This window comes from Marmota flaviventris, chromosome 9 (assembly GCF_047511675.1).
Source record: "Marmota flaviventris isolate mMarFla1 chromosome 9, mMarFla1.hap1, whole genome shotgun sequence".
Taxonomy (NCBI): Eukaryota; Metazoa; Chordata; class Mammalia; order Rodentia; family Sciuridae; genus Marmota; species Marmota flaviventris.
This window is the reverse complement of record NC_092506.1, coordinates 54,692,159-54,706,273: the sequence shown is the minus strand read 5'-3', so window position 1 is coordinate 54,706,273 and position 14,115 is coordinate 54,692,159. Positions and strand designations below refer to the sequence as shown.

General features: G+C 44.4%; 1 protein-coding gene across 1 annotated transcript in view; it reads left to right on the top strand.

Annotated features, from left to right (window-relative positions):
* The first annotated feature begins 13,750 nt into the window (after positions 1–13,750).
* Positions 13,751–14,115, top strand: part of Tub (TUB bipartite transcription factor) — a 57,109-nt gene continuing 56,744 nt past the window's right edge. Inside the window, 2 exon segments of the mRNA XM_027942385.2 lie at positions 13,751–13,786; positions 13,789–13,907. Coding sequence (XP_027798186.1) covers positions 13,751–13,786; positions 13,789–13,907 — 155 coding nt within the window.

Below are 14,115 nucleotides of genomic sequence, written 5' to 3'. Positions count from 1 at the left end.
TCTATCATGAACATGATTGCATATGTAATATTTTCCTCCTTCCATCTGATTATTTAATTAGAACAAACTCTTCAAAAGGAGGTTGTTAATTTCAAATTTTGGCTGTTATCTGATTGTCTTCTAGAGGAACAAATTTGATTTCTGTTCCCATAGGCAGTCATTGTAACTGTCTCATTTTATAATAATCTGTTCATCAGTTTGGTCTCTCAGACTCAGAGATGAAGCAGCATAATTGCTCAGAACTTTGATTTTATAGTCAGAGTGATCAGACTCTACCAGTTAGGTGACTTTAGACAAGTGACTTAACCACCATCTATAAAGAGTTAATAAAAGTATCTGCCTCTAAGTGAGGGGAAGGGGAAAAATAATACAAGGGGGACAAACGAATGTCAGTAAAGGGGGCAGAGAGAGAAGAGGGGAGGGGAGGGGAGGGGAGGGGAGGGGGGATAGTAGAGGATAGGAAAGACAGCAGAATACAACAGACACTAGTATGGCAATATGTAAATCAATTGATGTGTAACTGATGTGATTCTGCAATCTGTATATGGGGTAAAAATGGGAGCTCATAACCCACTTGAATCAAATTGTGAAATATGATATATCAAGAACTATGTAATGTTTTGAACAGCCAACAATAAAAAATTTAAAAAAAAAAAAAAGTATCTGCCTCTTAAGGTGATCTGTTCATTCAGAATATCAATTTTGAGCCCTTCCTAAATGCCAGGCAATGTTTTAAATACTGGAGAAAAAGCAGTAAACTAGATAGTTGCTGGTCTCATAGTTCTTACTGTTCAGTGAGGGGAGATAGATTTAGACGATTATATATATTACATGATATTATATAATATATATTATATATGATTATCTAAAATGTATCAGTGCTAAGTGACTTGTATAATAAATGCAGAAAACAAAGCAGAGTAAGAAAGAGTTGACCTGCAATGGGGGATAGTAATGGTGGCAAATTTCTCTGAAATATAGTGTGGTCAGGAAAACTTCTGATAAGGTGGTATTTCAGCAGAGATGTGAAAAAAGTGAGAGAACGAATCAGGTGGCTAATGGAGAAGAATGTTTCATGGAGGGGGAGCAGCAAGTAAAAATGTCCTGAAGTAGGAGTGTGCCTAAAATTTTGAGAACACCAAGCAGGCCAGTGTGCCCTTGCAGGCCAATGTGTCCTTCCTACTCAACTCCCAACTCCCACATCCTGGGCCAGATCCTCAGAGAATCACTGACTGATTCATTTGCATTTCCTAAAATTTTATATAAATGGAATCATGCAGTATATACCCTTCTTTTGATATTCTTTCTTGTTGCATGAACCAGTAGATCATTTTTTTTATTGCTGAGTACTATTTTATTATTGGGCTATACCACAGTTCATTTATCCATTCATCTGTTGGTAGACATTTGTGTTGTTTCCAATTTGGGTCTGTTACAAATCGAGCTTTTGTGATATTTAAGTACAGATCTATGTGTGAATATATGTTTTTATTTCTCTTGAGCAAATACTTGGCAAGGGGAAGGACCGGATCATAAAAGTATACATTAACCTTTTTTAAGAAACTGAACAACTTTTCCAAAGTGGGTGTACGAACTGCTGTACATTCTCATGAGCAATGTATGAGATTTCCAGTTCTCCACATCCTTGGATGAACTATTACAGTCAGTCCTTTTAACCTTATCCATCCTAAGAGGTAGATATGGAACATCATTGTGATTTTTATTTCCCTAATGACTAATTATGGTGTCTTTTCATCTGTTTGTTTTCCACCCATTTGTCTTTTTATTTGGAGGAAGATATCTGTTAAAATATTTTCCCTTTTTTCAAATTGAGTTTTGAGACTTCTTTATATATTCTGGATATATGTCCTCTATGTATCAGATATGTAACTTGCAGTATTTTCTCCCAATTTGTTGCTTTCTTTTTATTCTCTTATGTGTTTTCAAGTGTAGAAGGTTTTAATTTTCATGAAATGTAGTTTATCAATTTGTTCTTTTATGGAGTGTCCTTTTGGTTTTATGTCTAAGAAATCACTGCCTAATTCAAAGTGACAAAGATTTTCTCCCTAAGAATTTTCTAATTTTATACTTAGGTCTGTGCTACATTTCAAAGTAACTTTTTGTATATAGTAGTTTCATTAAAAAATAATATCCAATCTTTTCAGCACCATTTGTTGAAAAGACTACTTTTTCTACTTTGAACCTTTATTGAAAATCAAAACTTGGCATGTTGCCACAAGCCAGTAGTTCCAGCTACTTGGGAGGCTGAGGCAGGAGGAAAGCTTGAGCCCAGGAGTTGATACAAGCAGAGGAAGAGGAGCCAGAGGGGTAGGGGGAAGGGGAAGGGGAAGGGGAAGAGGAGATCAGTTGTACTTATTTTCATTTATGTCTACACTCTCTAGTCTGTTCTATTCTGTTTGTCTTTAAAATGCCAATAGCACACTGTCTTAATTACTCTAATATTTAATAAGTCTTGAAATCAGGTAGTTTAGAACCTTACTTTATTCTTTTTCAAATTTGTTTTGACTGTTTTAAAAATTTTTCAATTTCACATTAACTCAACAGTAAGTTTTTTGCATGTACAAAAATAAAAAAGCCTGCTTGGATTTTTATGGAGATTTTGTTGAATATATAGAGCAATTTAGGAGGAGATGGCTTCTTAATAATATTCGGCCTTCTAACGCTTGAACATGGTATTAACTCTATTTAATAGATAGAGTTAGATATTAATTTCTCAGCATATTTTGTGGTTTTCAGTGTATAAGCCTTACCTCTTTTTAAAGATTTATTCATAAATATTGCATATTTCTTGATACTATTATTATTTTTAAAAGGTTTTTAGTTGTAAACAGACACAGTACCTTTATTCTATTTATTTATTTTTATGTGATGCTGAGACTTGAACCCAGTGCCTCACACATGCTGGACAAGCACTTTACTACTTAGCTACAACCATAGCCCCTATTTCTTGATTATAAATGAAATTTTAATATTCTAATATTCCAGTTGTTTATTGCTAGTGTATAGTAGCGCGTCTGGGGTGTTTTAATGGTGGTAAAGTAAATATAACATAAAATGAACAATTTCAGTGCTTCCTAAGTGTACAATACAGTGACATTAGTTACATTCATAATGTTGTATAAGCCATCACCACTACCTATTTTCAAAACCTTTTCATCCTGAACAGAAACTCTACCTATTAAGGAATAACTCCTCATTCACCCTTCTCCGTATCCCCTGGTAATCTCTAATCTACTTTTCTGTTTTTATGAATCTTCCTATTCTAGATATTTCACATAAGTGGAACAATATAATATTTTCCCTCTTGTTTCTTATTTCTGGTTTCTTTCACTTAGCATAATATTTTCAAGGTTTTTCCATGTTGTAACCAATATGAATGAACCTCACTTCTTTTTGGACTGGAATAATATTCCATTATACACACATGTATACCACATTTTATTTATCCATTCATCTGTGGATGAATGCTTGAGTAGTTTCCACCTTTTGGCTATTGTGAAAATGCTGTAATGAATATTGTTGTACAAATATTTGTGTCTCTGTTTCAGTTCTTTGGGGTATTTATCTAGGAATGTAGTTGCTGGATCATATGGGAGTGCTGTGTTTAGCTTTTTGGATAAACCATGAAATTGTTTCCTACTGAGGCTCTACTATCTTATATACTACAGCAATGTGCAGGGGTTTCAGTTTCTCTATAGCCTCCAAATACCTTTTAATTTCCATGTTATTACTCTAAAGTGGATCCCTCTTGTGGTTTTGATTTGCATTTCCCTAATGTAAAATAATGTTAGGTATTTTTTCTTGTGCTTATTGGCCATTTGTATCTTTGTGAAATGTCTGTTCAACTCCTTTACCCATTGTTTTATTTTGCTTTGTTCTGCTTTGGTACCACATTGAACCCAGGGTCATTTAATCACTGAGCACATCTCCTGCTCTTTTTATGTTTTATTTTGAGACAGTTTCTTGCTAAGTTGCTTAGTGTCTTGCTAAGTTGCTAAGGCTGGCCTCAAACTTGTGATCCTTCTGCCTCAGCCTCCAGAGTGGCTGGTGTCATAGACATATGCCACTATGTTTAGCACCTTTACCTACATTTAAATCAGGTTGTTTGTCTTTTTGTTATTGAGTTGCAGGATTAATTATATATTCTGGATATTAAACTCATAAGATGCATGATTTGTAAATATTTTCTTCCATCAGTAGATTTTCTTCTTACTTTCTTGATAAGTTCATTTGAACACTTTTGAATTTTGATGACAACCAGTTTATTTTCTTTTTTAGTTGCTTATGCTTTTTGTTGTCATATGTAAGAATCCATTGCCAAATCCAAGGTCATGAAGATTTACCTTTCTTCTGTTTTGTGATTTAAGAGCTGTCTTTAGGCCAGTGGTCTATTTTTAGTTAATTTTTGTGTGTGGCATGAGGTGGGGGTCCAATTTCATTCTTTTGTGTGAAGATCCAGTCATCCCAGCACTATTTGTTAAAGAGACTATCTTTCTCTGAATGGACTTGGCACACTTGTCAAAGATCAACTGGCCATTGATATGTAGGTTTATTTCTGGAATCTCAATTCTGTTAATTGGTCTTTATACCTATCCTTACTCTACTACCTCACTGTTTTGATTACTGTAGTTTTGTAGTTAAGTTTTGAATAAGAAAGCAATCTACTTTCTGTTTTTATGAACATGACATGACACATGTCTAGGGAAGGCTGAGACTGCTGAGAAAGTGGACCCCTGAGATGGCACAAAGGGACACTAGAACCTGAATCTAGGTATTAGATCTGTACACATCTCAGCTACACCTCTTATTAGCTGAGTAAATGTGGGACAGTAAGAGACAATCTCATTACTTTGTTGATTTAAAAAATCATTTTTCACTTGTGAAAAGAAAAGAAACAAAGGTCAAACAATTTAGAAGTATATCAAATAGTTCATCTATAGTCTCAGTTTCCCCACCTATAAAATGGGGGTGATGATGTTACTTAAAATGAAAGGCCGCTGTGAGAATTGAATGAAATACTGCTTGTGGACCTTTTCAGGTGGGCTGTGAATTAGCAGAAAGTGACCACACACAGCCACTACAGGATTAGGTGAAGTAAAGCTTGAGATTTAATTAGCCTGGAGCTTATTGGTGACAAGGGAATCACACTGACCTACAACATACCTTGGTATAGCTTTCCTTGGCCTCTTGGTTTTTCAAATAGGGTGCACAGTTGATGGTGCACTCCTTGTGCAGGCCAGTTTCTTTCAAGTTGAGGAAGTAGACAAATTCTGATGGTAAAAGTTGCCCTTTTGTACTAAGGCTGAGTTTACCATCTTGGGAGAAATGAGCACTAACAAAATATGTGCTCCTGTTCTCTAAAAATGGGTTCACCAGGTTCTTGAACCTGGTTTGGCACCAGCAAGGCCACATACTTTTGGCCAGAGGTAGGGCTGTGGTAGGAGGAGTTGGTGGAGTTCAGAGATGTTGTAACAGTGGTTCTGCGTCTGCTTTCTAGTGTTCCAGAAAGTTGTTCCTTCACAGTGTTCAGGTCATTGCACAGAGCATGTGCGACCTTGGAAAAGCTGCTTAACTGCTGTAAGCCTCCATTTCCTCATCTTTAAAATGGAGATGATGTGTCTCACAGCATGTTTTAAGGATTAGATGAGTGACCAGGTGCAAAGCTTAATAAATGCAGAGTACTTAAGACAGTGTCTGGCACATAATGAGTGTTATTTGATTGGTAGCTATTGTCATTATTACCTGGCACATGACAGGGTATACCCACTAATACCAGGACTTTTCCGGTTAAATCTGAAAGTTAGGCTGTTTTTAGATACAGAGAGAGGGGTGGTGATTCAGGCAGGCCTTTCCCCAAGGAAATTCTGTGTGGAGCGTGGGCAGGAAGGGGAGAAGGCTGAGAATATGGGGACTACATTTTGGAAAGTGGTCCAGGGTTTGAAAATGCATGAGAACATGTTGAGATGGGTGAGAGGAGCACAATAGTAGGGCCCCCAGGCCAGGGATGAGAAGCAGGGTCAGATGGAGACCCAGGGTTTGGGAACCTTGCCAATGCCTGAGGTATGGATGACAAGGCTCAACTCCTTAGTGAGGGACAGGGAGAGAGCTGTAGATCAGGACACTGAAACAGACCCTCTGTTCATAAGACTTGGACCCATACATAGCTATTGAGAGACCACCACAGAAAGACATAAGGATGAGCCCAGCTCCCTCTCATTGCTGGAGAGTCAGTATCAGCAGAGGAGCCTGAGGGGACTGTAAAGCAGCAGAACAAGCCTGGGAGCACTTTGGCACTTGGGCTCACAAGCAGCTTATTTGGAGATGAAGTGATGAGGCTTTTACGTGCACTTGGTTTAATGAAGCAGGAAGATATCTTGGAAGGAGAACTGACTAGTAAGGGAGTCAGGAGTCTAGCATTTGATTCTGGCTCTGAGCAAGTCTTTGGTTTTGAGGGAGCCTGTTTCCTCTGAAGTTGAATAGGCTAGACAAATTGACGAAGTACATTGTTTGTTCTGATGTTCTCTGAGTACATGACCTGTGGCCTCACTATGTGTTCTGTGATTGGAAAGGCCAAAGAGGAGGGACAAAGATAGGACAGGCTGGGCTCGAAGATCCTTGCCATTACAGTGCTAGCTCAGAGGTTACCGGCAGGAGAGGCCCCCAGAGGTGGCTAGAGGCCCTGTGGTACTTCAGAGCCTTTGGAGTACAGGTGCTTCTCTTCAGATGGATTTTTAGGACCAAGACCATGGGACTGGGTGGGCAAATGGGAGTGGTGGTACATTGGTTCAATGAGGCTTAATTTTAAAGGGCAGTGAGCAGGAGGTACGGATCTGTCTCCTTTGCTGTTTATCCTGAGCAGTTTTGACTCTCATAAAAATACAGCAGTTAAATTTTGGGATTTAGGAGTGTGTTCCCAATCAGCCTCCCTGGTCAGCTTTGGGCAGGTATCCTGGTCTTCTTATTGGAGATGAACAAAGAAAACTCTAAGGGTGGTGTGTTAGATTTTACTCGGAAATCAGCTGACTTTAGGGAACAGCCTGTTCATGCTATTGCCCCAACAGACAGATTTCTGCAGGTAAATAATGCAAGAAAATGGGAATTTAAGTGTCAGAATGAGGGGCACAGAGCTCAGGTCAGGGGGATGAGATCCCATTGTCTGGGGAGTCTCTGGAGTCAGGGAGGACTGGCACCAGGGTAATGGTGACCCAAGATTATCTCTTTACAAAGTCACATTCAGCAGACTGGATCCCAACCTAGCTACTCCTCCATGCCCCCTCTGGCACTGCAGATCAACTGAACACCATGCCAGAAATGTCACAATTTATCAAGGGGGCACCTGCCCCCTCCGTGCACAGCCTGACATTCTGAGTGTATTCCCCCTCTATCTCCAGTTGTCAGAAGGCAGTCACAGTGAGAAGTTGGGCTCCTCAGGGAAAGGCTTTTATGAGTATTTACATCTGTGTGTGCATCTGAGTGTGTGTACCGGGAAAGGTACATCTGAGGTGTGTGTACTCTGAGTACACTGAGTTTGATGAGTTTGTGGACCTTTGGGATGAGGCTGTGTGTGCCACCCGGAGTGACCATGTGAATGTGTGCTATTGGTGTATTTCTAAGTGGAAGCAGGTGTGTAGGGAGAATTGAGAGTGTATGTAGTGAGAGACTGGCCAGCTCCCTCCCTCTTTTGCCCCTGCATTAAGTGGGGGAGAGGGTGGGATTGGAAAGTGGGGGATGGATACACTGCCCTTCCCTGCCCAAGGCTAGATATGATGAGGGACAGGAGCTTGCTTGAACAGTCAACTTTTCTTCTACTGCTGGTGTTCTCTAAAAGTGCTGGTCGGCTAAGCAAGGTCCCAAAGCACCAGAGGGAACTGCTTAGATTGCTGGGCTAAATAGTCCCTGTGGGACCGTAGGCAGTAAACTGCAGGGTGGAGGACCCTGCTCTGCCCACCAGGCCCTTCCCAAAGGAGCTGAGAGAGCTGCTGTGAAGGGCTCTGGAGCATAGTGTCTGCTATGAGGGGCTCTGGGGGCAGTCCGGGCCGCATCAATGTTGTATGAGCCCACGCTGCCACCGTGCGGCCTGGATACCATCTTCCTCAGTCTCACTTTTAATGTAACTGGAGAGCCTAAGCAGGAGACTGGCTATCTTCTTATTGCGGCGCCACCTGTGGGGGATAGGGGCTGTGGCGGGAGGCTGGCTCAGGCCCTGCCTGTGTTCTGGGGTCAGGGTAAGGGCCAGAGGGGCCCAGCCTCACGGGGCCCAGCCTCTTAGGCAGGGGTCAGATACAGCCTGGCCTCATCTCAGCCCCTGTCTCTGGGTGCTGTGTTACACCTCCTCCCCCCTCATGCCACCTCTCCTTTGGGGTGTCATCTGTCTGGTAGCTTGTCCTTGGGGCAGTTCAGTACCATCCCCCTGCCTGGCTCTGGAGGTTTTCTGGTCGGGAAGGGGCTGGAGGGACAGCAGCCAGACGGAGAGAGACCCCCCCAAGGGAAGGAGGGGGAGTAGCAGCAACAACACAGAGCCTCCCATTGCAGGTGAGTGTCCCTGATTTGAGTGCTTGGGGGCAAGGATGAGGAGGGCAGGACTGGCCAAGCTTCTGGTCACTCTTACATTCCTTATCCAGACCCTAACCTCTATGCCTGGCATACCCCAGCCTCCACTCCACCCCACCCCACCCCACCCCAAGCCTTAGTAAGAGGCAGCACCTGGTCTTTGTTGGCAGTGGTTAGGGTGAGACTATTACTGGTCTGTGGTCTCATTGGTCCAGTGGGAAGAGGGCAGTATTTGTGCTAGATCAGTGAACTGGCAGCCTGTTTTTGTAAATAGCTTACTTATAAATATTTTTCATATTTATTTGTTCAAATATTGCCTATGGCTATTTTTTCTCTATAACCTTGGAGTTGTATATGGTTTATAATCCTGAAATATGTAGTCTCTGGCTTTTTAAGATAAATGTGGACTCTGTGAGGTATTTCTGAGTGCTGCCCTGCTACAGTCTCCCTTGTCTTTTCCCACCCCTATACCTGTACTTTCTCTCCCTTCTCCTGGTGCATCCTCCACACATCTGGCACACCCCACGCTGAGTGCTCTCCCTGCCTGGGAACATCACTTTAGGGACTGCTTGTCTTACATCAGGAGACTCCTTGCTAGCAAGAGGAAAAAATGAATGGGGCAGCAAACATACTAGAACCCAATTCCAGAACCTCTACTGAGGGCTGGAGGAGGACCCTTGCCTGACTCCAAGTTGTAAGGGATCCTCTTCCTAGGCCACAGGAGCCAGGTGAGTTCACGGATGGTGAGCACAGGTTCTCTGGGACCCCCACATCTCTCATGGCATCTGTAAGGTTTAAGCAGTCCAGTTCTGGGCACAGTTTTCCTTTTACTTCTGTGGGCAAGGCCCGGGCTGATGACAACTGCAGAGTGAGGAGATAATTTGAGGGCACCAGTGTGCCCTGGAGGGGAACTGGGAGCACCAGAGGCTAGGTCCCTCCCGTGCCCCTTGCCCTGCAGTTCCAGACCCTGGGGCCCATTGTCCCTTTTCCTCCAGGCCCTTTACTTTTCTTTTTTTTTTAATTTATTTTTTTTAGAAGTTGGACACAATTCCTTTATTCCATTTATTTTTATGTGGTGCTGAGGGTCAAACCCAGGGCCCCGCGCATGCTAGGCGAGCACTCTACCGCTGAGCCACAATCCCAGCCCCAGGCCCTATACTTTTCAAACAAAATTAAACTCTCTTTCTTGATTCCCCTTTGCCCATCTGAGTTCTGGCAGGCCATTTCAGGGACTGGGCAGGAGCAGAGGGAAACTAAGGGGCCTGAAGACGTTGCTTCTGCATTCCTGCTATTCTGCCACTAGGTGGCGGGCTTGAGGTGTCTGCTCCTTGTGCTGGGTGTTCTGACACTTGCCACGTTCACAGGTCCAGGTGTAGCCTTGAAAGGCTGAGGTTACACACTCTGAATCCTATGGGCCTGACTAGTTCTCTCTGCCCCCTAAGTCAGCACATCAACATACCCAGACTATTTTTCAGGGTATTTTTACCTGGTTGGAAGGGGCCACCAATGCCTATCTGCAGTTGCAATTTTTTGCTTACTGGTGCTCCCCCACTATGCTCTGAGAACAGGGACTTCTGTTCTGCTGTGGGCCCCTTGCCCAGTACAGGCCTGGTGCAGCAAAGAGGGTAGAAAGTGTTTGGTGGTGAATGATATGTGAACAGGAGAGAGTGTTGCCATCCCTGGTCATATCACCTTTGTTGTCTAGTGAATGTTCTTTTATAATCCATCTACCCTGTGGGAAGCCAGGGAGAAGGACCCAAGCATGAGTGTATCCTGGGGAGGGGTCAGTTCAGAGACAGGAGCAGCCTCTGGCCTGATTCTGGTGGTGCCAGCATTTTAGGGATTCCATAAACAAAATGAGAGGCACCAAGGAGACCCAGGGAGGTCTGGGCTAAAATAATCTGCTGTGAGGGGCTCTGGGGCAGTCCGGGCCCAAAGAATGCTGCTTATTTCCAGGTACAGTTTTTAGGCTTACTGGGCCCTAGTTTGAAGTCAGGAGCAAACAGGGACCAGAAATAAGAACTGGTATGGGCTCCAGGGCTTTGTCTTCCCAGTCTAACAGGATATATGGCTGTCCAAGGGTTCCAGACATAGGCTTGGAGGGTTGCTGTTGTGTTGGGAAGCAGCCACACCTCCATCAAAGCAACTGCTCTGACAGCTTGGGGCAATGTCAACAAGGGATCTCCACCCAGCCCAAGGAGGATGACAGTGGGAGTGAGGCCTGAGGTTGGACTGTGCTTGGAGACTGCAGATGGTGAGTAGGTTCCCTTGTGCACAGCAGGTCCTAGGAAGAAGTGTAGGTATTCCTGTTGGCTGTGTCCCGTTCAGTTGGATGAGCCTATGCTAGCTTGTGTTCTTGAATGTAAACCCAGAAAGGTGTCTTCCACTGACATGCAGGTGCCATTTTCCTGCCTAGAACAGGCTCTAGAGTAAAAATGGCATCACTTACCAGGGTAATTACTGGTTTGGGTTCGATTTCCATTCAAAACAGTAATCCCAGCCTGAACTGGGTGTCAGATCTGAAGGTTGATTATTAGTAACATTTATCAACAGCATCTCAGCTTCAGGCAATTACAGCTAATCTGCCATTCCTGATCTCAGAGACTGCCAGCTTCTTCCCTGCCAGCCCGCCCCCTTCACTCCCCTCCCTCTTCCTCCCCCCACCCTTCACAGACAGCCTGAGGGAGGGCAGGAGATGGGAGCCACCTGATGAGTCACTGTCACCCGGTGTGTAGGGGGCCCTTGTGCTTGCTAGGCACCTGTGCCTCCCAGTCTTCATGTTGCAGAGTCATGTGAAATATGAATCGGATACTCTCAGAACTGAGAGGAATCCCTGCATTTTATCAGCCATGAACCAACCTCCTAGCTCCTTGACATACATTTTCTTTTTTTTTTAAATTTTTTATTGTGGGTTGTTCAAAACATTACAAATTTCTTGACATATCATATTCCACACTTTGATTCAAGTGGGTTATGAACTCCCACCTTCACCCCATTGACATACATTTTCAACTGTATCAGCATTCCCCCTGCCCCTGACTCAGACTGTCCCCTGCTTCTAGGGCTCAGAGTAGGTGAGACAAGGGAAGCATTTACTTCCAGTGCAAAATGTAAGGGGCCTCCAAAAAGCTCAGTAATCAAGATAAGTAATATTTCAAATGCAGTCTTTTTAAAAAATCAGAATAATTCAAATGCATCCATAACAAAATCAAAATTTTAACACAGGCAGGACACAGCCCTGTACTTTCAGGCCTTGACCTCACTTGCTTCTTCCCGATTTCAACCCTGTCATATCATATCCTTCCTTTGTTTAGAATGTTAATCTTTTTGTTTATCATGAACATTTTTAAATTATATCTCTCCCACTGAATTTTTGGACATGTCCTTAAATTCTACATCAGGTGAGTGCTTTATCCAGAATACCTAGCCCTGGCCCTGCCGCCCTCACTCTGTCTGGGCCCTGACCCAGCAGCTCCCTTCATCTCTCATGCCTACTGCCTTGGGTAGAGTGGTTCAGCTTCTCTCTGAGCAGGGGCCCAGGGTAGCAAGGGACCAAAAGGACCCCCTCCAGGGTTTTCCCTACTGCCCATTCCCAACTTCATCTCTCTGGACCCTGATTTAGCCTTCACACACCTCAAAGAAGGCCTGAGGTTGCCATGGTAACTGCTCTGGGGGACAGAACATGCTGGTCTTGCTCCACTCTTATAATCACATCCAGCCAAGGCAGAGCAGGCACATCCGACAGTGCTCCTGACATGCTAATCTAAAAGGAAGCTGAAGCATCACTGGATGTGTACGGAGGTGGAGAAAATTACATCTGCCTGAATTCCTCCCAGGAAGAGGACAGCATGTGGCTGAAAGAAGAAATGTGATGATCTGTTTGTGACAGGGAGTGATTTGCTGAAGTAGACACGGGTGCCTAAGCAGCTTCCTGCAGAGGGTGGGTCTCACTGAAGGGCTCCTGCTGTGCTGTACAGAGTCTGTTAGCACAGGCACCCTACCCAAAGAACACCCTATTCTCCTGGTCTAACCCTATGGACCAATGTATAAACTTGAGAGCTTGAGCAGGAAAGGACCAAGGAGAACTTGAGAAAGTGCTGGCCTGAGCATCAACTTTGAGAGGCCCATTTACTGGAAGGATCCATTATGGCTGCAGCAGGACAGAAGACACCTGAGAGAGAGAGTTGGAGAGACAGAGGGTTGGGATCTTCAATTCCATACCTTCAATACACATACCCTGCCTCTCCTGGAAGCTGCCCATGTTCGGTGATTCTGTGCAGTATTGGGAAACCTGGTTCTGTCTTGGTTCCAACCCTCCTCCCTTGGAACCTGATTTTGCCACCTGTAGTATTGTCTCGGCTGACAGACTGTGTTCTGAAGACAATGAGAGTACTGTCCCAGAGACAGAAGATACAAAATTAATGGTCAGACTCGCAGGAAGTCCAAAACTGCATTCTTCAGTGTGAGGTGCCATGGGACCATCCAGAGTACTGTGTCCAGAGAACAGCCAGAGAGGGCTGGGCCCACCATGCCTTATCTTGGATGTCTTGGATGTTCTCAGTGTAAGGGTTGGGGGAGGTGAAGCCCTGTGAGAGGGGATGAGATCACCCAGGTTCACTTTTTGATGGAGAGGAGACAGGAGTCTGAGCATGCTGACAAACAAGTCCTAGATCCCCCATCAGCCTCTAAAAGGCACCGTGTGTGTACCCCCAGCACAGAGCCTGACCCCTACACAGCACAGAGCTCCCTACAGAGAGGGCAACAGAGAATGTGTCCTCTGGTTGTGGTTCCTCCAAACTAGGCCTTTGTCCTCAGTGCACTTAGCTCTGCATGGGTTGCCATAGTAACCTGCAGAAGCAAGGATACATGGTCTCCGTGTTGCCATGGAAACTAGCATTTGGCTGTCCCTGTGTGGCATGGCTGATGAGACCTTGAGGATTCAATCTAGTCCTGAAGGGTTTGGGAGGGGGACAAGAAGAGCAGACAGGTTTCCATGTCCTAATTAATCAGTGATGGTGGTTGTTAGTCTGACTGTTGCCACGGTGATGAAGGGAGACACCTGAGTGGGCTTGTGCTGGCTTCAGTCCTAAGCTGAATACAAGGCATTTCAACAGGCACCAGGTCTTCAAGTGCAGCCTGAAGCAGGACCATCCCCCAAGTACTTCATCCTCTGGCCACCATGGGGGCTAGGACAACTTTATCTTCTTTTTGGGTTTGCACTCTTTTGCCGAGACAGGGATTTTGTCCCCAGGAGGCATTCCCCAGCCCATGGGATCTCGGCATTCAAAGCAGCACAGGAAACCTGGGCCCCTGAAACGGGGCCACCGAAGAGATCGGTAAGCACTCAACACCCTCCTACCTTTAGCCCGTGAACCCCACCCCTGCATTAACTCCAGCTACCCACCCTTCCCTTTGCAGTTCCAAAGCCTCCTCTGCCCCCAGGTGCTTCTCCCTGCTCACCATAAGGGGCTCCCTGCCTTTATCCCCAAGCCCCTGAGGCTCTAGACTGGTGATCAGGGTGGCCTCATTACTTCAGAATCTGCC